The sequence below is a fragment of the Adiantum capillus-veneris genome, chromosome 19, assembly GCF_014529385.1.
Source record: "Adiantum capillus-veneris isolate H3 chromosome 19, ASM1452938v2, whole genome shotgun sequence".
In the NCBI taxonomy this organism is placed as follows: domain Eukaryota; kingdom Viridiplantae; phylum Streptophyta; class Polypodiopsida; order Polypodiales; family Pteridaceae; genus Adiantum; species Adiantum capillus-veneris.
In genome coordinates this window covers 55,300,869-55,322,293 of record NC_140949.1, presented here as the reverse complement: position 1 = coordinate 55,322,293, position 21,425 = coordinate 55,300,869, and the positions used below count along the sequence as shown (strand labels likewise).

The 21,425-nt window shown below is 47.8% G+C and overlaps 1 protein-coding gene across 1 annotated transcript in view; it reads right to left on the bottom strand.

Moving 5' to 3' along the window:
* Positions 1-331: 331 nt before the first annotated feature.
* The window catches only part of LOC147434051 (protein ANTI-SILENCING 1-like), a 97,975-nt gene continuing 76,881 nt past the window's right edge, over positions 332-21,425 (bottom strand). Inside the window, exons 11-12 of the mRNA XM_086490665.1 lie at positions 1,060-1,135; positions 332-930 (exon numbers count right to left, since the gene is read on the bottom strand). Of these exons, the coding sequence (XP_086346791.1) occupies positions 1,070-1,135 (66 nt within the window). The 3' untranslated portion in view covers positions 332-930; positions 1,060-1,069. The remainder of the gene's footprint in view (positions 931-1,059; positions 1,136-21,425) is intronic.

Below are 21,425 nucleotides of genomic sequence, written 5' to 3'. Positions count from 1 at the left end.
ATGGCGTAACAATATGCTCACACATATATCACACCATAAGTGTCCGGGCTGCTGCTATTGCACCAAGATTGGTAGCAACATAGCTTTCCGAGCCAGAACATGAGTGTGCAAATCCAAAATATTCAACCCGCCAAGGCGCTTGGGAGAACCACACACACACACACACACACACATGCACGCACATCACATGCAAGCAGGCCCTTGTGAGTTGCTCTCAAGTTCTTAACCTTGTGATTGTGTGGGGTTTGAATCAATGCTGATGCTAGCCAGTGGTTTTGTAGCAGGCACCAGGTTTAATGGACAATTTTCTTCCTTGCCAAATCAGACCCACTTTACATCATAACAGAAATAAGCTGCGATTTACAGGCCCACATAAAAAATATGCATGGTTATGGAGACTCACAACATAATACTGTTTAAGAAAAGCATTGTGAACGAAAAGACTATTCAACATTTTCCTTAGAAGAGATTCAGAAATTTTTGAATTGAGACAAGTGAAAAAGGCTATTGTACAGCTTTGGAGGTAGACTATCGTCGCACGACTCTGTGGAGTGCCTGATTGTTGCAGACGCGTCTCCAAAATGACTTACGTTGTGATTTTCGTTAGGTATGAGCCCGCACTGTCCAATTCATATCCAAGCTTGGATGATCTTGAAAACGGCTTTCAAACCAACCCTGAACAGCAATGATTAAGCCAATGCAAATCCTTGAAGGGCCAACAGAACTGTTCTCATTTTGCGGGTATCAGTGACGATTGTAAAAGCTATGGCAGCCAAGGATCTAGGTTGACATTTGTGTACCAAGTGTCGACCTTCCCACACATCCAATGCCCCCTGCTCTTCTATGTTACAACATGGATGTGAAGCATCTGACCGTCTCTCATCATGCGACTTTTAACTTGACCTTAGCTTGCTCTAAGTCAGCAAGCGCCTGAAGGAAAACACACACGTGTGCATTGTAAGACATAGCCCCTCATCACAGCATTTCATGGCATGCACTCCTTTCATAAGAATTTGCCTGATTGTAACAACTTTTCTAATAAAGAGCTTTAATGCTCACCTTCAAACGGTCACGGAACTCTAAGCTCAGGCTTCTTGTATTTCTCAAATAATGATTGTGTTTCTTCCCCCTGTACCTGCAAAATCAATCTCTCTCTCTCTCTCTCTCTCTCTCTCTCTCTCTCTCTCTCTCTCTCTCTCTCTCTCTCTCTCTCTCTCTGTGTGTGTGTGTGTGTGTGTGTGTGTGTGTGTGTGTGTGTGTGTGCGCGCGCACGCGGAAACCCATAACAAGATACAACCCTATACCTAAACCTCTTAAGGCCGCCATCGATAGGGCCGGGCACCTCCCCCTGGTGGCTGTTCTACTGTGCCTTGACAGGAGCGGGTTTCCTACAGGAAAACGGTTTGGACCTTTGAAGAAGCAGATCGCCTCAGACTATAACAATGTCAGTTTTTGTAAATAATTAACTTGTTTACTAGAAAATAATTATTTAATTATTTGTGTGCACATCATGAGAATTAGTAGTTCTAGGGCCTCAGGTGTGCCTAAATGCGAGCTAGAACACCTCAGGGAGACCCTAGCATAAAATACCCTGAAGCCTTAGTGATTGGGACATCGGGCCTTCAGAAGGGGGTAGACAATAGCCTCACATTTTAGGCTCAGAAAAATTACACGCGTCAATACGAGCACAAGAATGAGATGGGGTCCTTAGAAATGTGATCCTAAGGCCATAGGATAAGCAAGTTAAATTAACTTCAACTATATGTGACCGGGCAAGTGGTCGGACAAGTGTGAACACATAATGCAGTGCGGGTGCGGGTGCGGCATTGTGTAGGGACTCTTTAATGTTCTCATGGTAGAATAGTGTTAACATTTGTGAGTCACATTACTTGAGTGACTTCTTAAATATTAAAAACTTAAAATTTGAAAGTAAGTGTGCCAAGTGGCATACTTACCCATGCAAGCTCTCTCTCTCTCTCTCTCTCTCTCTCTCTCTCTCTCTCTCTCTCATCTCCTAGCGGCATAGTTGCACGGAACGAGAACGGGGAACGGGGGCCTTCGGAACGTTCTCGAAACGGGGGGGCCCCGGAACAACGGCACGGGAACGGGGGCCGGAACGATGAACCTAAAATATCCCATGGGGAGACCTGTTTTTGACTCTTGAGAGCTTGAGGGTTTGGATTATCTAGGAGAGCATGGGAAGGATACCCACCTCCCCCCCCCCCCCAATGAAGCTTGTAAGTTGTGCCATATTGATGGCGCTTGAGCCTTGAGATATTGATGGTTACCCGTTTCGCTTCAGCCATATTGATAGCTTTTAAAGAAAAAGGGACCACCCCTCCCCCCCGCCCCTCCCTTGTGTGAGTCTTGAGAGGTTTAAAATCTCCCCCAAACTGCCACCCCTCTCACTCTCTCTCTGTCTCTCTCTCTCTCTCTATTTTTTTTTTCAATTTTGCTGCCCGTTTTGCCAAGCCGTTCCAGATGCCCGTTCCGCTGTTACGTTCCAGATCCAGAACGTTTTTCCGTTCTCGACACGTTTCGGCGCCCAGAACCAGCCGGAACGTCATTTTGGTATGATTACCCCCCGTTCCGCCTTCCATGTTACTATGCCTAGCGGCCCCTTCTTCCCCTCCTATCTATTTAAGAGCAGCACCCCTCCCTCTTGGGAGAGTGGAAGTGCTCCTACCCCCCCTAATGTGAGCATGCTCTACGCGGTGGAGCCCTCCATTAGAGCTTGAGAGCAGCCCCTTGTGACATATGTGGTAGCTCTGAGCTCCCATTTTCTAGAGCAAGGACTCTCATAGCCATAGCCACCTTTTTGAGAAGTTTTGTCATGAGACGTTGCAGCAGACGCTCAACGTAGTGGATGTAATTTCTCTGGTTTCAACCCCTAATCATCTCAATTAGGGAAATTTTCAGCACAGCACTCATAAAATTCAGTCTTCTCTACTTATCCTACGTATACACAAAGTTTGGTGCAAACCCATTGCGAAAAAGACCTCCGTTTCGGCATCAAAACATGCACAAGTAAGAATTTCAGGTTATGTGCAGAAAATTACAGCAAGCGTATGTATGTGCATTTTGCGTGTCTCTCTTGTGTTCATTGCAGGAATGATTAAGTATGAAAGGAACCAGTTTTAGCAGAAAACATACTCTCTTCTATGAGAGCTTTCAAGAAGGTTTGTGGAAGATAGACTTTCGTTTAAGAGAGCTTCCAAAATCTCACACAAGAGGGGAAAATCCTCTTAGCAGTTAGAGAGTAGTTTTCTCTCTTTCAGTGAGAAGAAAAAAGAAACAAGAAAGAATTGAGGACGGACGTTTGCCCCCATTCCTGTGCTTGTAAAGATTCTCCCTGACTAATAAAGATATTCTCTTTATGGAAGGGGGGCCAGCCCAACTTCGGGTCCCCATTGATGCGTCAAACTTTTCTCTCAATTTTTAGTTCTCTTGAGTATATGAATTTCATTTAGATGTTAGTTTACGCTTCCGTCTTTTGAGACACATACCTCAAAGATTGCTCGCTTGGCTGCGGCAATAGCATCGATTTTCTCTCACTGAACCCACGAGGATTGTCTCATGGAATATCCAGGGCCTTGAAAAGCTACACTTAGTGGGCCATCGGGGTCGGGTGAGATGGGAGCTCCAGAGATGCCTTGTGGGTGGACCTATTGATTTTCTCATGCTACAGGAGCATCATCTGTGTAATAGCCGCATTCAGCGTTGTGGACACGTTCCACAAGGTAGATATGATACATTTTGGTCAGTTGCTTTTGGACTTAGTGGCATTCAAAGAGGTGTATGTATGACTATTACGGACTCATGGCAATAGGCCATTGTGGGAAGAGGTATTATTGTGCGAGGTAGGGCCCAATGGGTCACCATGCAGGTTCAAGGTATCCATGTGAGCTTCCTCAACATTTATGCGCCCAATCATGCGAGTGCATGGGATGAGTTTTGGTCACATATTGTTGAGTCCTTGCCTCACGCAGAGCAGTGGTGCATTTGGGGGGACTCCAACATGCCGGAGGATCCCTCGAAAAGGATGGAGGGCAGTCATGCTACAGCTCACGGGACTGAGCTCGCTGCTTGGGAGCGCTTATGTATGACTACGATGATTGTGGAAGTATGGCAACATGCACGCTTTGTACAGCCCTCAGATAGACTCTCTTTCTCTTGGTTTGACTGCAGAGTAGGGGACGTGAATCTATCTAGGATAGATCTCTTATACACTAGTGACCACATCTATGACATGGGAGGATTAGTTTGCATTTTGGCAGCGACTACTTTTTCCGATCATTCGACAATGATTCTTACTGTGTCAGATAGACAAAGGAGGGGCAGTGTCATGCTCCACATCCAGAGAGGATTTTGCTAGATACAGAGCTTAGAGAGAAGATTGTGGCGCTTTGGACAAAGAGTTTGGATGCGCAGGGGGACCCTGCTGCTAGAGCGGCCACGGGCCTCGTGGAGCTCAATCGTTTCTTCCTCTAAGAGTCTAGAGCTCACTTGGCTGTGATCAAGGAGGAGCAGCAACTCCGACGGGGCATTGCCTCCTTAAAGCACATGCAAGAGCGTCACCCACGTAGCCCTTGGATGGAGGAGCAGATGCAGTAGGCTCCTAGCAGGAGCTGATCACCATCGAGGAGCGGAGCCATGAGTTCGACATGCGCACACCAGTGTTGACCAGCTGAGAAGGCCCGATGGGTCTGTTGCCATAGAGCCCGATGATATGTACGCAGTTGCTACTAAATTTTACCGTGAGTTGCTTTCAGCCGAGCCACAATCATAGCGTCAAGATGCATGCAGTGAGCAGGTGTGGGCACGCATGCCTTGTTTGGTCACTGAGGAGATGTGCCAGAGGCTTGAGAGCCCTCTCCAACCAGAGGAGCTACAGGAGGCCCTCAGGGCACTTCCCAGAGGTAGCTACCCAGGGGAGGATGGTTTGACTCCCAATTTCTTCTTGGAGGACTGGAAGGTGCTTAGTCGAGACCTCTTGTAGTGCTTACCAACACATTCTGCACAGTAGGGAGATGCCAGACAGCATGAGTGAGGGATTGATCTATCTTATCCCCAAGGAGGGAGGCTCCTTGAACGAAATTCGACAGTGGCGACCCATCACCATTCTCAACTCAGCCTACAAAATCTTAGCAAAGGCTCCGAGTTTGAGAATTTAGCCGCTACTTGCACTCCTAGACAAAGCCTGCCTGTGTCTCATGTATAATGCCTTCAACATCCTTGATAACATTTTTACCTTCTGGGAGGCCATTGCCCTCGCACATCTCTGAGGAGAGGATCTTATGGTACTCCTTGATTTTGAGAAGGCGTATGACAGAGGCTTCCTTGAGGGCACTATGCGACACATGGGGTTTTCAGATGCATGGATTAGGGGAGTATCGGCTCTCTACAAGTGTGCGCACAGTCAGGTATTGCTAGGGGGGGGAGAGGGGAACGCTTCATACTCACATGATCGGTTCGATGGGGATCCCCTCTTACCCCCTTCCTGTTCCTCTTCTATGCGGAGGCGATGTGCAAGTTTTTAATCTCAAAGAAGGTTGGTTTGTGTGGACTGCAACTACCTATTCAACGAGAGGAGCTTTGGATACTGGAAAGGGGGAAAGGGAAAACACACCCAACAACACACACACATGCCTCTTTATAGCTTAAGTGGAATCACAACACCCTGAACCTCTCGAAAAGCCACAACGAAAACCCAAAATTCACTGCAATCATTCGTTTGCACACACCCAAAGCACACAATCACACACAAAAGCACAACTCATTGCATTCCAATCATCGTAATCGCTTCTCGATTCTCAACAACACAAATAACACCTCTCTCTTCCTCTCTCTTTGCACAGACACCAATTGGCTCCAAGGGCTCACACAGCCTACACACGCCGACGCCTTTGCACAAGAGAAGAGAAGAAAAGGAGGGATGGAGGAGACAACACCAAAAACAATTCAATCAAAGCTTGCTTCTTTTCCCAAGTGATTGGCTATGGTGGAGCATCCACACAAAGGCTCTCTGAGAGCTCTCTCTCCTTCTCTGTCCTGCCTGCAGCCTGAAAAACAGCATGTTAAAAAAAAACTGAAATATCTACTTAGTGGTGCCAAATTAGCCTACATGTGTGAGATGCAAAAATGTCGGAAACAGCCTTTTCCTTCAGCCGCGCTACCTGTTTTTATAGAAAACGAGTTTTACAAAAAATATATATAAATTGGGATTTTTCAGCCCTCCTCATGCAGTCGAGTCAAGTCACTCACCCACTTTCCTTTCTACCACTAACCACATGGCCTTCACTTCCCAACTTGCCTTGCGTGGCGTAAGAGGCATTTCACATGAAGAACCTTCTTTAAAGCATCGAATCCTACCTTGGTCCACATAGCCGCAGCATAAGTCATACATATCACCAACTCTATTGTCTGCACTGGGTCTTTACACATGCTATGACATTCTGGCATACATCTGTAAGCCCACTTGACAGTGCTTTCCACATTTGTCACCAAAGCAACAAAGATGCTACTCCCCTCCTTTCCATCAGGAGAAAACTGCTCCATTGGAGCTCACCACGGCTTTCTCTTACTGGCAAGGTTGTGGTGATCAACCAGGTATTATTGGCTACTATGTGGTACATTACGTCTTGCAGGCGAGCTCTTGCATCAACGGGAGCTTTTTGTGGTCAAAGCAAGACATAGTCGACTCGGGCCAAGGTCTCCTTGTAGGTCATCACTTTACCCAGCACCGCATAGTAGAGCCCTCCTAGGGAAGCTTTTGGTCAAAGGATTTCTTCCATTAAAGGAGCCCTGTAAGGAGCTGTTGCTACACTAGATTCACACCCCGGTCCCACAGATGGGCGGTCCATGGAGCCCTTCCACCCGTTGGATTTTCGCAGAGACGCGTAGTTTGGACTAAGCAAGAGATGGAAGGACCACTTTGATGTGAGCCTACTTCAGTCTTGGGAGCAACTGCGGGGTGGCCTTGAGCAGCACCAAACCACATGCATTGAGGAGCATTTGAGGAAGCCACTTGTATGGAACCCTATGGTTAGCGTAGCGACGCCACATGGTTGATGCACACCTCATGTCCATTGGGGGCCCATGGCAGAGGGTCCAGCCCGCTCTTTTGGGGACTAACTGCAGTTTACATTACTTGATGAGGAGATCCAGAGCATTTGAAGCAGCCACTTGTTTGGAAACCTATGGTCAGCGCAGCGAGGCCACATGGTTGATGCACACCTCATGTCTCTTGGGGGCCCATGGCAGAGGGTCCAACCCGCTCTTTTGGGGACTGGCTGCAATTTACATTACTTTATAAGGAGATCCAGGCCATTCAGCTGTGAGACATGAGGGCAATCCAAAGAATGTTTCAGGATATTGTAGAGGCTATACATGCAGAGTGGCACACCCCTATGGACCCTGAAACCGGCCCATGGGGCGGTAGGCTTTGGCTTTCACTCGAAATTCTTTACTTTAGACACACATAGAGAGAGCATGCAAAGGAAACCTGCGACGGGAATTAGCACTTAAGCACACACACGACTCGGAAGCTAGAATGCTCCAAGCAGACGCCGACAGCCTGTAGGCCCCACAATTGGCGCCCCTTTCAGTATTTCTTTACATTTGAGAGGGTAAATTCACAAAGTAGAGTCCTCGGAATCCTTCACCTGTATCCAGCTAGATACCACTTGTTTTGGCCAAATTTCGGCAACATAACAGCCCCAAAACTTGCGCAAAACCAATCCCCCTGCTGGAACTCACTTTCACTGGCATAAATCCTCTGATTTCTGCCCAAAAACAGTAAATTCAGCACGCTGTATTTACTGGTTTTTGCCCTGTTTTCAGCCCTAAACAGTCGCCTAACTGTCCTCTACTAGTGGGGCACGATTCCCAATGTTTCTGGCGTCCGTATGGCTGAAAAACAGTCAATTTACAGCGCATACATAGCGCTGAAAACGCACCTGTACGGTGAGGTTATGACCCTCACCGGTGCCTGCTTTGGAGTAGCAATTAGCTACCCCTGTTCCTGCTCAAGGAGGCTCTTGCCTCAGCACAAAAGCATGAAACCACACAGCTATACATCAGTCAAATGAAGAGCTCTCTTGTGGGGCATCACATAACTGCACGTAGGGGGGGGAGAGAGCAGTGTGTAGTGTATAGGGCATCACTCCTAGCACCACACTGTACATGAGAGGGAAAGGAAGCACTCCATAGCTCTTAACCTGTGACAAAAGCTGAAAAATGAGTCTTCCAGCTACAAATTCAGCGCCACTTCTTGATGCAAGAGGAAAGTGCACAGAAATGTGCCACTTGGCGCGTTTATAGACATTTTCCCGTTCCGCGTTTGCCGCCTAAAAATCTCCGGACTGGTTGCCCAGTTGACTTCTCGGCAGAGTTGTAAATGTTCCCCTTGTCATACCGGAGGTAATGACGCGAACACATTTCATGGCCCAAAATCGCCGTTCCCTAATTTTTAGGAGATGCTTCCATTGGGCTCCCACTGGTCATCTGACCATCTATCCTCATTGGGACCACATCCAATAGTGCAATGTGGCCCAACTGTCGGATACTTTCTGTTGGTGATCCCGCCTTCACTTTATGCCTTTATTGAGTTCTCTTCCTAATATCCACCAACTTGCTAAGTGCGATAGCGGGACCTACATGAGCCTAGACATCCTCTTACTATAGGAATTCCAGTGCCGACCAACTTCCCGTCCGCGGGTGAAACTACCGTTCACATTGGCCATACAATGTCCGACCATTTGCAACTTCAAAAAGAGGGTCTCAAGAATAAAACAAAAATCATTGGAAAGAAACCAACAATTAAGGTTAGCAATTGCCACGTCCTCGTGACATAGTTAACAGTTGCCAAGTCCTCGTGACATACCCCCCTCTTGAAATCGCAAACGTCCTCGATTGCATACCATAAATACACGCCACTGATGATCTTGTGTTGTTAGCACTCTTTTATCATCGCATGTATCCGCAAGAAACGTCGTAACACATAGATACAAATGACTTAATGAGACCTTCATACTTTTGTCATTTCCATCTATTACATTGAATTCATATGTACATTTGATGTACTAGCTCTATCATTACCCCTCCTTTGCACACGTTGGGTTGGGGCATAAGTAGGTTGTAACCCAAAGGCTTCAAGGTAAAGCTTCAATACATTCGGTGACTCTAACAGTTCATGCTCTTCCATCCACTTTGCATCCATAGGCGGATAGTTCTTGAACTTCACCAAATAGCGTCTTGTAACATGTCCTTCACTTTTCTGTCCTTATGTGCCAAAATTTGCTCAGGTACCATAATCTCATCAAGTTCCTCAACTTCTAGCTGATCCTCATCTGGCATATCTTCTGGCACATCACCCACTAAGGGTCTTAGAAGACTCACGTGAAACGCACTATGAATCTTCCACGCATTAGGCAATTTCAGCATGTAAGCCACATCGCTGATCTTGTCAAGCACTTGAAAAGGCCCATAATAACGCATACTGAGCTTAGGAAACAACCGTTCATTGCCCTTCATCTTCTTTAACCTTGCCTTTTCGAACCTTAACAAAACCCAATCACCAGGTGATAACAACAATTCACGACAGTGACGATCAGCAGCCTTTTTCTGCTTTGCCTGAGTCTTCTCCAAGGCAATTTTATTTTCTTGTACATTTCATCCATGTTCTCAACATATCGATCTGCCTCAAAAATCTTGTCCTTTGTATGCAAAATGGGAGGAACCTTTTTGCCGCCTTCAACAATCTCGAAAGGTGCTTTGCCAGTTGACGAATGCACCGTATTATTGTACGCATACTCAAGCATAGGCAAATACTGTTCCCACTTGCCCTTATTATCTGACACATAAGATTTTAGCATATCTAAGATAGTAGAATTAGCCTCTTCTGACTGTCCATCAGTTTGTGGATGAAATGAAGACGAGAACTTGAGCGTAGTGCCCATGTTCTCAAACAATCCTCTCCACAACAAACTGGTCATGCAAGGATCACAACCACTGACAATCGATTGTGGCATACCATGATACTTAAACACATTGTACATGAACAAGCGTGCCATCTGCTCAGATTTTATCTTCTTCCTGACAGGGATAGAATGGGCATACTTGCTGAACGTGCAGATAATGGTCCATATACCATCATTCCCTGTTGGCGTTCTTGGAAGATCAAAGATAAAGTCCATAGCAATGCTTTCCCATGGCTTATCAGGAATCGGCAGTGGTTGTAACAACCCTCGTGCCTTTTGCCTGTCAAACTTGACCTTTTGGCAATCACACATCCTCGCACAAAGGCATCCACATCTCTCCTCAAGGTAGGCCAATAGAAGAATGTCTCTACCGCTTTAACTGTCGCATCAATACCACGATGCCCTACATTCGGTGGGACATGACTCTCTTCCATGACCTTATGTCGCAATGGCCTAGTGACACAAAGTCTACCATGCATCATCATAAAACCATCTCTGAGGAGGTAGTGCTCATGATCTGTATCTGGAGGGGTCACCGCAAACTTGGCCAATGGCCACAAAGTCTAAAGCATGTCTTTGACTCCCAAGTCTCCCATGTGGTGAGAGAACTCTAGGACCTGTGTGTGCAACCACTCCAACACTGAGTCGAGAGTCCACTCAGTCTGGTCCCTGCCGCAAAGGGGAAAAGAGAAGCCAACCGCCGAGTCAAGGGCCTCTATCCCCCTAGCTGCAAGGAACAGAACATGAATCCTGAAGCAGGCTGCCTCACGGTCTGCTGAGGGGTCGCTCAGAAAACGAGTAAAGTGCTAGTCAAAGAAGTCCCATCGGTGCCCAATATTGAAGCTCGTCAAACCACCCTAGTTGCCTCCAGGTCCAAAAGCAGCTGACCAAAAAGTATCATATCGTCCACGCAAGAGCTGACCACAACGTCTAATGCGGCTCTCACACAGATGATGCTCTTGTAGCATAAGGAGATCGATCTCTCCTCCCACAAGGCAGCGCTGAAGCTCCTGACGCAGTCGGTCCCGCTAACGCTAAAACTGGGGCCCACCAAGTCCCTGCACGTTCCATGAGACGATTCTCATGGGGAGCGAGAAAGAAGAGATGCTGCCACAATAGCTAAACCTGCTATCTTCGAGGTTGGCTTGGATGGGGAGTAATCCGCATCCGAACGTCCTGTAGATAGGCGTGACTGCAACGAGTGTCTCGCCCAAGCCAAAGTAGAGCGAGCCGTACGTAAAGCAACCTCCTCTGTCCAGGAGTCCTGATGAATGTGTACATAGCATGGCAAGCACTGCGTATCAGCAAAGAAGTGGACCACAATGTGTCTACATCCTGCTGTATCTGGAGGGGTCACCGCAAACTTGGCCAATGGCCACAAAATCTGAAGCATATTTGTTCCCGGGTCTCCCATGTGGTGAGAGAACTCTAGGACCTGTGTGTGCAACCACTCCAACTCTGAGTCGAGAGTCCACTCAATCTGGTCCCTGTCGCAAAGGGGAAAAGAGAAGTGAACCACTGAGTCCAGGGCCTCTATCCCTCTAGCTGCAAGGAATAGAACATGAACCCTGAAGCAGGCTGCCTCATGGTCTGCTGAGGGGTCGCCGAGAAAACGAGTAAAGTGGTAGTCAAAGAAGTCCCATCGGCGCCGAATGTCGAAACTCGTCAGACCACCTTGGATGCCTCCAGGTCCAAAAGCAGCTGACCAAAAAGTATCATATTGTCCACGTAAGAGCTGACCACAACGTCTAATGCGGCTCTCACACAGATGATGCTCATGTAGCATAAGGAGATCGATCTCTCCTTCCACAAGGCAACGTTGAAGCTCCTGACACAGTCGGCCTCGCTGACGCTGAAACTAGGGCCCACCATGTCCCTGCACGTTCCATGAGACGATCCTCATGGGGAGCGAGAGAGAACAGATGCTGCCGGAGCAGCTAAACGTGCTATCTTCGAGGTTGGCTTTGATGGGGAGTAATCCGCATCGTAACGTCCTCTAGATAGGCGTGACTGCAACGAGTATTTGGCCCAAGCCCAAGTAGAGCGAGTTGTACGTAAAGCAACCTCCTCTGTCCAGGAGTCCTCATAAATGTGTACATAGCATGGCAAGCACTGCGTATCAGCAAAGAAGTGGACCACAATGTGTCTACATCTTGTTGTATCTCGAGGCGTCACCGCAAACTTGGCCATGGCCACAAAGTCTGAAGCATGTTTGTGACTCCTAGGTCTCCCATGTGGTGAGAGAACTCTAGGACCTGTGTGTGCAACAACTCCAACACTGAGTCGAGAGTCCACTCAGTCTGGTCCCTGCCGCAAAGGGGAAAAGAGAAGCCAACCGCTGAGCCCAGGGCCTCTATCTCCCTAGCTACAAGGAACAGAACATAAACCCTGAAGAAGGCTGCCTCATGGTTTGCTGAGGGGTTGCCGAGAAAACGAGTAAAGTGGTAGTCAAAGAAGTCCCATCGGCGCCGAATGTCGAAGCTTGTCAGACCACCCTGGATGCCTCTAGGTCCAAAAGCAGCTGACCAAAAAGTATCATATCGTCCACGCAAGAGTTGACCACAACGTCTAGTGCGGCTCTCACACAGATGATGCTCATGTAGCATAAGGAGATCGATCTCTCCTCCCACAAGGCAGCGCTGAAGCTCCTGACGTAGTCAATCCCGCTAACGCTAAAACTGGGGCCCACCAAGTCCCTCCACGTTCCATGAGACGATTCTCATGGGGAGCGAGAAAGATGAGATGCTGCCGCAATAGCTAAACCTGCTATCTTCGAGGTTGGCTTGGATGGGGAGTAATCCGCATCCGAACGTCCTGTAGATAGGCGTGACTGCAACGAGTGTCTCGCCCAAGCCAAAGTAGAGCGAGCCGTACGTAAAGCAACCTCCTCTGTCCAGGACTCCTCATGAATGTGTACATAGCATGGCAAGCACTACGTAGCAGCAAAGAAGTGAACCACAATGTGTCTACATCCTGCTCTATCTGGAGGGGTCACCGTAAACTTGGCCAATGGCCACAAAGTCTGAAGCATGTCTGTGACTCCCAGGTCTCCCATGTGGTGAGAGAACTCTAGGGCCTGTGTGTGCAACCACTCCAACACTCAGTCGAGAGTCCACTCAGTCTGGTCCCTGCCGCAAAGGGAAAAGAGAAGCCAACCGCTGAGTCCAGGGCCTCTATCCCCCTAGCTGCAAGGAACAGAACATGAATCCTGAAGCAGGCTGCCTCACGGTCTGCTGAGGCAACCACTCCAACACTGAGTCGAGAGTCCACTCAGTCTCGTCCCTGCCGCAAAGGAAAAAGAGAAGCCAACCGCTGAGTCCAGGGCCTCTATCCCCCTAGCTGCAAGGAACAGAACATGAATCCTGAAGCAGGTTGCCTCATGGTCTGCTGAGGGGTCGCCAAGAAAACGAGTAAAGTCGTAGTCAAAGAAGTCCCATCGGCGCCGAATGTCGAAGCTCGTCACACAACGAGGGACTGCTGGAAAGGGAGACGTCTGTACCTGTAGACGGGGTCGCAAGAAAGGTTGTTCCTCTCTCGTCAAGCGACTCGTGGCAAGGGCGCTGCCAAGAGATCTCCTAGCAGCCGGAGATGGCCATGCCCCCTGGGTCGACTGTGAAACTGGAGCGGGAGGGGGGGTTGTAGGAGCAGAGGGCAGAGGGGGAGATCGGCAGAGGTAGAGGGGCGAGGAGAAGAGGCGGCGAGAGCAAGAGGCCGGGGGGGGGGGTTTGATGAGGAGGAGGTGAACTCTAGGGGAGGAGGGGCTGTCGAGGGTGAAGCTGAGGTGGGGGCTGGAGCAGGGATCTCATCCAACTCAAGAGGACCCCTCACCAAGAGGCCTGCTTAGCTGGATGAGGTCCCTGCCGTCGTCTACCTAGAACCTGCTGCCATCCCTCTTCCGCTGGAGCCCCAAGCTCGGAGGGTGGCCCTGCATGTGTGCTCTGTGTCTCTGCATGTGGCTGTTGGCCAGCCCTTGCAGGCTGGGGCCGAGTCTGTGGTGTAGGTCGAGGCCTCCTCCGTGAACAGACCTTCTCAAGATGGCCCATCTGTCGACAAATGAAGCACTGGTTCGGGAGGCCCGAATACTCCACGCTCTGTCTAAACCAACCCCCACTCACCCAAGGGCTCTGTCAGTGATAAAGCAAGTCGAATGGTAGGCTCAACGGGGTCGGACGAAGGGGCTTCAGTGGAGTCCTTCTGTGCCGGAGCTTGATGTCACGGGGACGTGGCAACTATTAACTATGTCACGAGGACGTGGCAACTGCTAACCTTAGTTGTTGGTTTCTTTCCAATGGGTTTTGTTTTATTTTTGAGACCCTCTTCTTGAAGTAGCAAACGGTCGGACATTGTATGGCCAATGTGAACGGTAGTTTCACCCGCAGATGGGTAGTGGTCGGCACTGGAATTCGTATGGTAAGAGGATGTCTAGGCTCAGAGCAAGATCATATAGGTCTCCCCGTAGCACTTAGCAAGTTGGTGGATACTAGGAAGTGAACTCAATAAAGGCCTAGAGTCAAGGTGTGATCACCAACAGAAAGTATCCGACAGTTGGGCCACATTGCACTTTTGGATGCGATCCCAATGAGGATAGATGGTCAGATGACCAGTGGGAGCCCAACGGAAGCATCTCCTAAAATTTAGGAAACTGCTATTTTGGGCCGTGAAATGTGTTCGCGTCATTACCTCCGGTATGACTAAGGGAACATTTTACAACTCTACCGCGAAGTCAATTGGGCGACCAGTCGGGAGATTTTTAAGCGGCGAACCCGAAACGGGAAAATGCTTGTAAATGCGCCAAGTGGCAAAAATTCATGAACTTGCCTCTTCTAGAAAAATGGGCGCTGAATTTTTAAGCTGAGAGGAGCCTCATTTTGCATCTGTCACAGGTTAAGAGCTATGGAGTGCTTCCTTTCCCCCTTATGTACAGTGCGGTGCCAGCAGTGATGCCCTGCACGCTACGCACTGCTCTCTCTCTCCCCTACGTGTAGTATGTTATGCCCCACTAGTGGGCTTTTCATTTGACCAATGTACAGTTATGTGGGTTCATGCGCGATTGCCGAGGCAAGAGCCTCTTGCACAAGTACTGGACTAGCTAGCGGCTAATCCCCCGTAGGTACAGGTGAATTCGGAGAGGTTTCACGTCAGAAATCTCCTTCGATTCAAAGGGCAAGTAGCCCTGCAGGTGCGGGAGCTCGAGGTCTTGCTACAGATGCGACCCGCACACGAAACGGAGCCCAAAACAGGGAATTACAGCCTGCTGTGTATTTTTGCAGGTTTAGGGTTTCGGCCCTAAACGGACCCTAATACCCCCCGGAGGTTCGGGGACGCGAGGGGACCGCTGTACAGGTGAACTGGCGCATTTTCGGGGCAGAAAACAGAGAATTCAGCGTGCTGCAGATTCTCACCAGGTTTTGCAAAGTGTCTGTATGCGTCAGGAAAGTCACCTATTACATGGGGATACTGACTGTGAAGCGTCCTAGTACAGTTATGCTGCCGAAATCGGGCCAAAACAGGTGTTTCTTAGCCTAGATTGTGCCGGGCAGCTTGTAGGAGATCACAGGTTTTATTCCCTCTGTTAAAGAATAAAGCAATACCGAAAGGGGCGCCAATTTTGGGGCCTACAAGTTGTCGGTGTCTGCTCGGAGCATTCTAGCTTCCGAGCCGTGTGTGTACTTAGGTGTTAATCCCCGTTACAGGTTACCTTTGCAAAGTACTCTGTGTGTTTTTAAAGTAAAGAATTTCGGGTAAAAGCCAACGCCTACCGCCCCACGGGCGGTGGGCCAGTTTCATGGTTCCGTTGCCGGGATATCAATCACTTTTTCCTTGAAGAGTGAGCCTGGATTGTTTTGGGTAAAGACACAGAGTGCAGGAACGCGGGATTACACTATGGCCGACAAGGGGAAGGGCATTATGGAAGAGGGTTCCTCTTCAAAGGACAGGCAGGAGATCCCTATGGTTTTTGAGATTGGCGAGAGCTCACAGCCACGTGAATCTGTACCTCCTGTCAACATGAATGTCCCTCCAGTAGTACAGGGCTTTATGACTGAGCAACTTGAGGATGATGCGTTCTCAATTAGTTGCCGCGGTGAATGTCTTTTCGCAGCTGGTGCACAATCCAAGGTTTATGGAGTTCTTGCAAGCGCCACTAGTGCAACAGCAAAATAGGCAACCTACGCCGCGTACGGAGCTTGTTGATGCTCAAGCCCAGGTACTTCATGCGGCTCAGGAGGAAAGGGAACACTCGCATGTTGCGGAGTCAAGGGCTCCAAAACAGGTTCCTCCTGTGCTTGAACAGGTGCCTAGAACGCCTATTCCACAGGCTATGCCAGTTCAGCCCGCCACCTTTCAGAGCCAGCCTGATGTCTTCAATGGACAGGGAACTGGATACCAGGCTATGCACTAAGTTTTTCCACCGCCCACGGTACATCCTGGGTATTTCGGGGGTGGATCACTGTTCCAAAGTATGGCTGGTTATGCGCCTGGAAGTCAGCTGTCCATGCCAGGAACAGTGTTCGGAGGTATGCAAGGCATCATGCCAAACCCCATGTATGGTAGTATCGGCATGCAGCAAGGTTTTCACTGCAACCAGGCCCAATTTGGGGTGCCACAGGGTCATTTTGGCATGGCTTGTTTTTTTGGACAGCAGCCAGATATCGCACCTCTGACGCAAAATGTGAATGGCCAAGATGTGCCGATCATGCCTACTATAATAGTGCCATGTTCCAGACCATCCCTTATGACAACTTGGGGGCACTAGAGAAGCCGAAGGCTTACAAAGAAGGTGGTGTAGCTGTAAAGTTTACTACCTTCAGTGGTTTCGAGGATAAGACGAAGGCTCTTACCTTCCTCCAGCAATTTGATACAGCTTATGCGGGAGGGAATTTTACAGAGGCCTCGAAGGTCAGGAAAGCTGCCACTTTCTTAAAGGACAATGCGCTTACATGGTGGACAACATTGTTAATGCAAGGACAGGCACCCGCCACTTGGGTTTACTTCAAGCAAAGAAATAGAAAAGGAAGCCTTTTGTGCGCAAGTCGCTCGAGGAAAAGAAGGTCCTAATGACTGAGAACAAATGCTTTATATGCGAGAAGCCTTGTCACTTTTCTATCAATTGTTCACAAAGGAAAAGACCAGCTGACTCAGAGGATAAAGAAGACCAGAAAGGCAAGAAGCCTAAACCCACGGCAGGTTTAGTGCCAGACATGGTGGGTGACAGGCCCAGCACAGATGCCAGTGAGTTATGCAGGGCATGGGTAAAGTTAGGGATCAGACGACACTCATCTTCTTTGATCCAGGTGCCAAAGCCAACTTTATCTCACCAGAGTTAGCTATGAAGCTGGGCATCAGAGCTGAAGAGATGGGATACACTGCAGAGGCAGGGTTGGCATGTCCTGGCCACTCAGAGTGTGTTACTTCCATCATTGGAAAGCTGCGTCTACATATTCAATCGTATGTGGACACAGAAGAGTTCTATATCGTGCCGCTGGAAGGTTGTGACGCCTTGTTGGGGATCCCGTGGATGTTCCGAGTGCATGGAGTCTTGGATGCCTACAACAAAAAGATCAATGTACAGCATAGGGACAAAACTCACACCTTGATGTAAAGCTTAAAGGAGAGTCAGTCCCTATTGTATCTGCTTCTGCTATCACTTCTGTAATAAAGAATCATCTTTTTGTGTACTTGATTTTTGCACGTGATGTCTCAAATAGTGATCAATCAAATTTATCTGTGTCAGATAAAGAAAGTCAGCATTTTTGCAAAAGTTTAGTGACTGTTTTTCTGATTCATTACCGTCGCAATTGCCGCCAAAGAGACCTGAGGACCATCGGATAGATTTGGTACCAGGGTGTAGCCCACCAAAGAGACCTCCCTACAGGGTTAGTGCGGCACAGCAGAAAGAAATTATGGGCCAGGTTGAGGAGTTATTAGAGAAGGGGCTGATTCAACCTAGTTCTTCACCCTTTTGCTCCCCAGTGCTCCTAGTGTAGAAGAAGGATGGCTCATGGCGCATGTGTATTGATTACCGTGGTTGAATAAGAATACCATCAAGAATAGGTTCCCTAATCCTAGAATTGATGATATTCTCGATCGTTTAGAGGGTGCTGCAATTTTCAGCAGGATAGACCTTAAGAGTGGGTACCATCAGATTCGTATAAGGCCAAAGGATGTGCACAAGACTGCGTTTAGAACGACATTTGGTCTTTATGAGTTTCTAGTGATGCCGTTTGGGCTAACAAATGCTCTTGCCACGTTCAACAGAATGATGGACCGGATTTTCCGCTTGCATCAACAGTTTGTTGGAACGTTCTTCGATGACATGATAGTGTATTCGGAGAATGAAGAGGAGCATAGGCGTCACTTGACCATTGTGTTCAAAGAGCAGCACAATCACAGGTTACTTGTCAATCCTAAGAAAAGTGAATTCTTCCTCGAAGAGATCCACTTTCTTGGCCACATAGTCTCAAAAGATGGTGTTAGAATGGATCCCGCAAAGGTCGAAGCTATCAAGACATGGCTAGACTTGAAGAATGTGCACGATGTCAAAAGCTTCTTGGGATTGTGTTCCTACTATAGAAGGTTTATCAGAAACTTTACAGAGATAGCATCGCCTCTTCACGGTTTGCAAAAGAAAGAGGTCACTTTCAGATGGACCCACAAAGAGATTTCAGCTTTTAGTCTCTTAAAAGGAAAAGTTGACTTCAAATCCAGTTATCGTTTTGCCAGATCTCAGGAAGTCATTTGTGTCCAGTGTGACGCGTGTGGCGGTAGCATCGGAGGAGTGCTAATGCAAGATGGACGGGTAGTAGCTTATGAAAGACGAACTTTGCAACTATGCAAGTCTATGAGAAAGAGATCTTGGCCGTGATTTATGCACTTTCTAGCTGGAAGAACTACCTCTTAGGTGTTGATTTTGTTGTCCAAACAGATCATCAGACCTTGCGATACTTCTTGACACAGTCAAAGTTATCCGAAAAGCATATGCGATGGGCAAACATTCTTTCCATGTTCCACTTCCAGATTATGCATGTGGAAGGCAAGAAGAATGTTGTGGCTGATGCATATTATCAAGAAAGCCACAAATTTCAGTTGTGTCAATTCCTTATCATCATGAGTTAGATGACATGAAGGAATAGTATACTGCTGATGAAGATTTTGCAAGGATCTTTGAACAGTTACAAGAGGGGCAACATCACAAGCACTACCTCCTCAGAGATTGTTTTATGATGATGCATGGCAGACTTTGTGTCACTAGGCCACTGCGACATAAGGTCATGGAAGAGAGTCGTGTGCCACCGTACGCAGGGCATCGTGGCATTGATGCAACAGTCAAAGCGGTAGAGACATTCTTCTATAGGCCTACCTTTAGGAGAGATGTGGATGCCTTTGTGCGAGCATGCATAGTTTGCCAAAAGGTCAAGTTTGACAGGCAAAAGGCATCAGGGTTGTTACAACCACTGCCGATTCCGGATAAGCCATGGGAAAGCATTGCTATGGACTTTATCTTTGATCTTCCAAGAACGCCAACAGGGAATGATAGTATATGGACCATTATCTGCAGGTTCAGCAACCAGGCCCATTTTATCCCTGTCAGGAAGAAGATAAAATCTGACCAGATGGCACGCTTGTTCATGTACAATGTGTTTTAAGTACCATGGTATGCCACAATCGATTATCAGTGATCGTAATCCTCGCATGACCAGTTTGTTATGGAGAGGATTGTTTGAGAACATGGGCACTACACTCAAGTTCTCGTCTTCGTTTCATCCACAAACTGATGGATAGTCAGAAGAGGCTAATTCTATTGTCTTAGATCTGCTGAAATGCTATGTGTCAGATAATAAGGGCAAGTGGGAACAGTATTTGCCTATGCTTGAGTATGCGTACAATAATACGGTGCATTCGTCTACTGGCAAATCACCTTTTGAAATTGTTGAAGGCGGCAAAACGGTTCCTCCCATTTTGCATACAAAGAACAAGATCTTTGAGGCAGATCGATATGTTGAGAACATGCATGAGATGTATAAAAAGATTAAAGTTGCCTTGGAGAAGACTCAGGGAAAGCAGAAAAAGGATGCTGATCGTCACCGTCATGAATTGCTCTTATCGCCTGGTGATTGGGTTCTGTTAAGGTTCGAAAAGGCCAGGTTAGAGAAGATGAAAGGCAAGGAACGGCTGTTTCCTAAGCTCAGCATGCGTTACTATGGGCCTTTTCAAGTGCTTGACAAGATCAGCGATGTGGCTTACAGGCTGAAATTGCCTCATGCGTGGAAGATTCATAATGCGTTTCACGTGAGTCTTCTAAGACCCTTTGTGGGTGATATGCCAGACGAGGATCAGCCAGAAGTTGAGGAACTTGATGAGATCCTGGTACCTGAGCAAGTTTTGGCACATAAGGACCGAAAAGTTAAAGGACAAGTTGCAAGACGCTATTTGGTGAAGTTCAAGAACTATCCGCCTATGGATGCAAAGTGGATGGAAGAGCATGAACTGTCAGAGCCACCAAATGTATTGCAGCTTTACCTTGAAGCCTTTGGGTTACAACCTACTTATGCCCCAACCCAACGTGTGCAAAGGAGGGGTAATGATAGAGCTAGTACATCGAATGTACCTATGAATTCAGTGTAATAGATGGAAATGACAACAGTATGCAGGCCTCATTAAGTCATTTGTATCTATGTGTTATGACCTTTCTTGCGGATACATGCGATGATAAAAGAGTGTTGATAGCACAAGATCATCAGTGGCGTGTATTTATGGTATGCAATCGAGGACGTTTGCGACTTCAAGAGGGGGGTATGTCACGGGGACGTGGCAACTGTTAACTATGTCATGAGGACATGGCAACTGCTAACCTTAGTTGTTGGTTTCTTTCCAATGGGTTTTGTTTTATTTTTGAGACCCTCTTCTTGAAGTAGCAAACGGTCGGACATTGTATGGCCAATGTGAACGGTAGTTTCACCCGCAGATGGGTAGTGGTCGGCACTGGAATTCGTATGGTAAGAGGATGTCTAGGCTCAGTGCAAGGTCATGTAGGTCCCGCTGTCGCACTTAGCAAGTTGTTGGATACTAGGAAGTGAACTCAAAAAAGGCCTAGAGTCAAGGTGTGATCACCCACAGAAAGTATCCGACAGTTAGGCCACATTGCACTTTTGGATGCGATCCCAATGAGGATAGATGGTCAGATGACCAGTGGGAGCCCAACAGAAGCATCTCCTAAAATTTAGGGAACTGCTATTTTGAGCCGTGAAATGTGTTCGCGTCATTACCTCTGGTATGACTAGGGGAACATTTTACAACTCTGCCACGAAGTCAATTGGGCGACCAGTCGGGAGATTTTTAAGCGGCCAACCCGAAACAGGAAAATGCTTGTAAATGCGCCAAGTGGCAAAAATTCATGAACTTGCCTCTTCCAGAAAAATGGGCGCTGAATTTTTAAGCTGGGAGGAG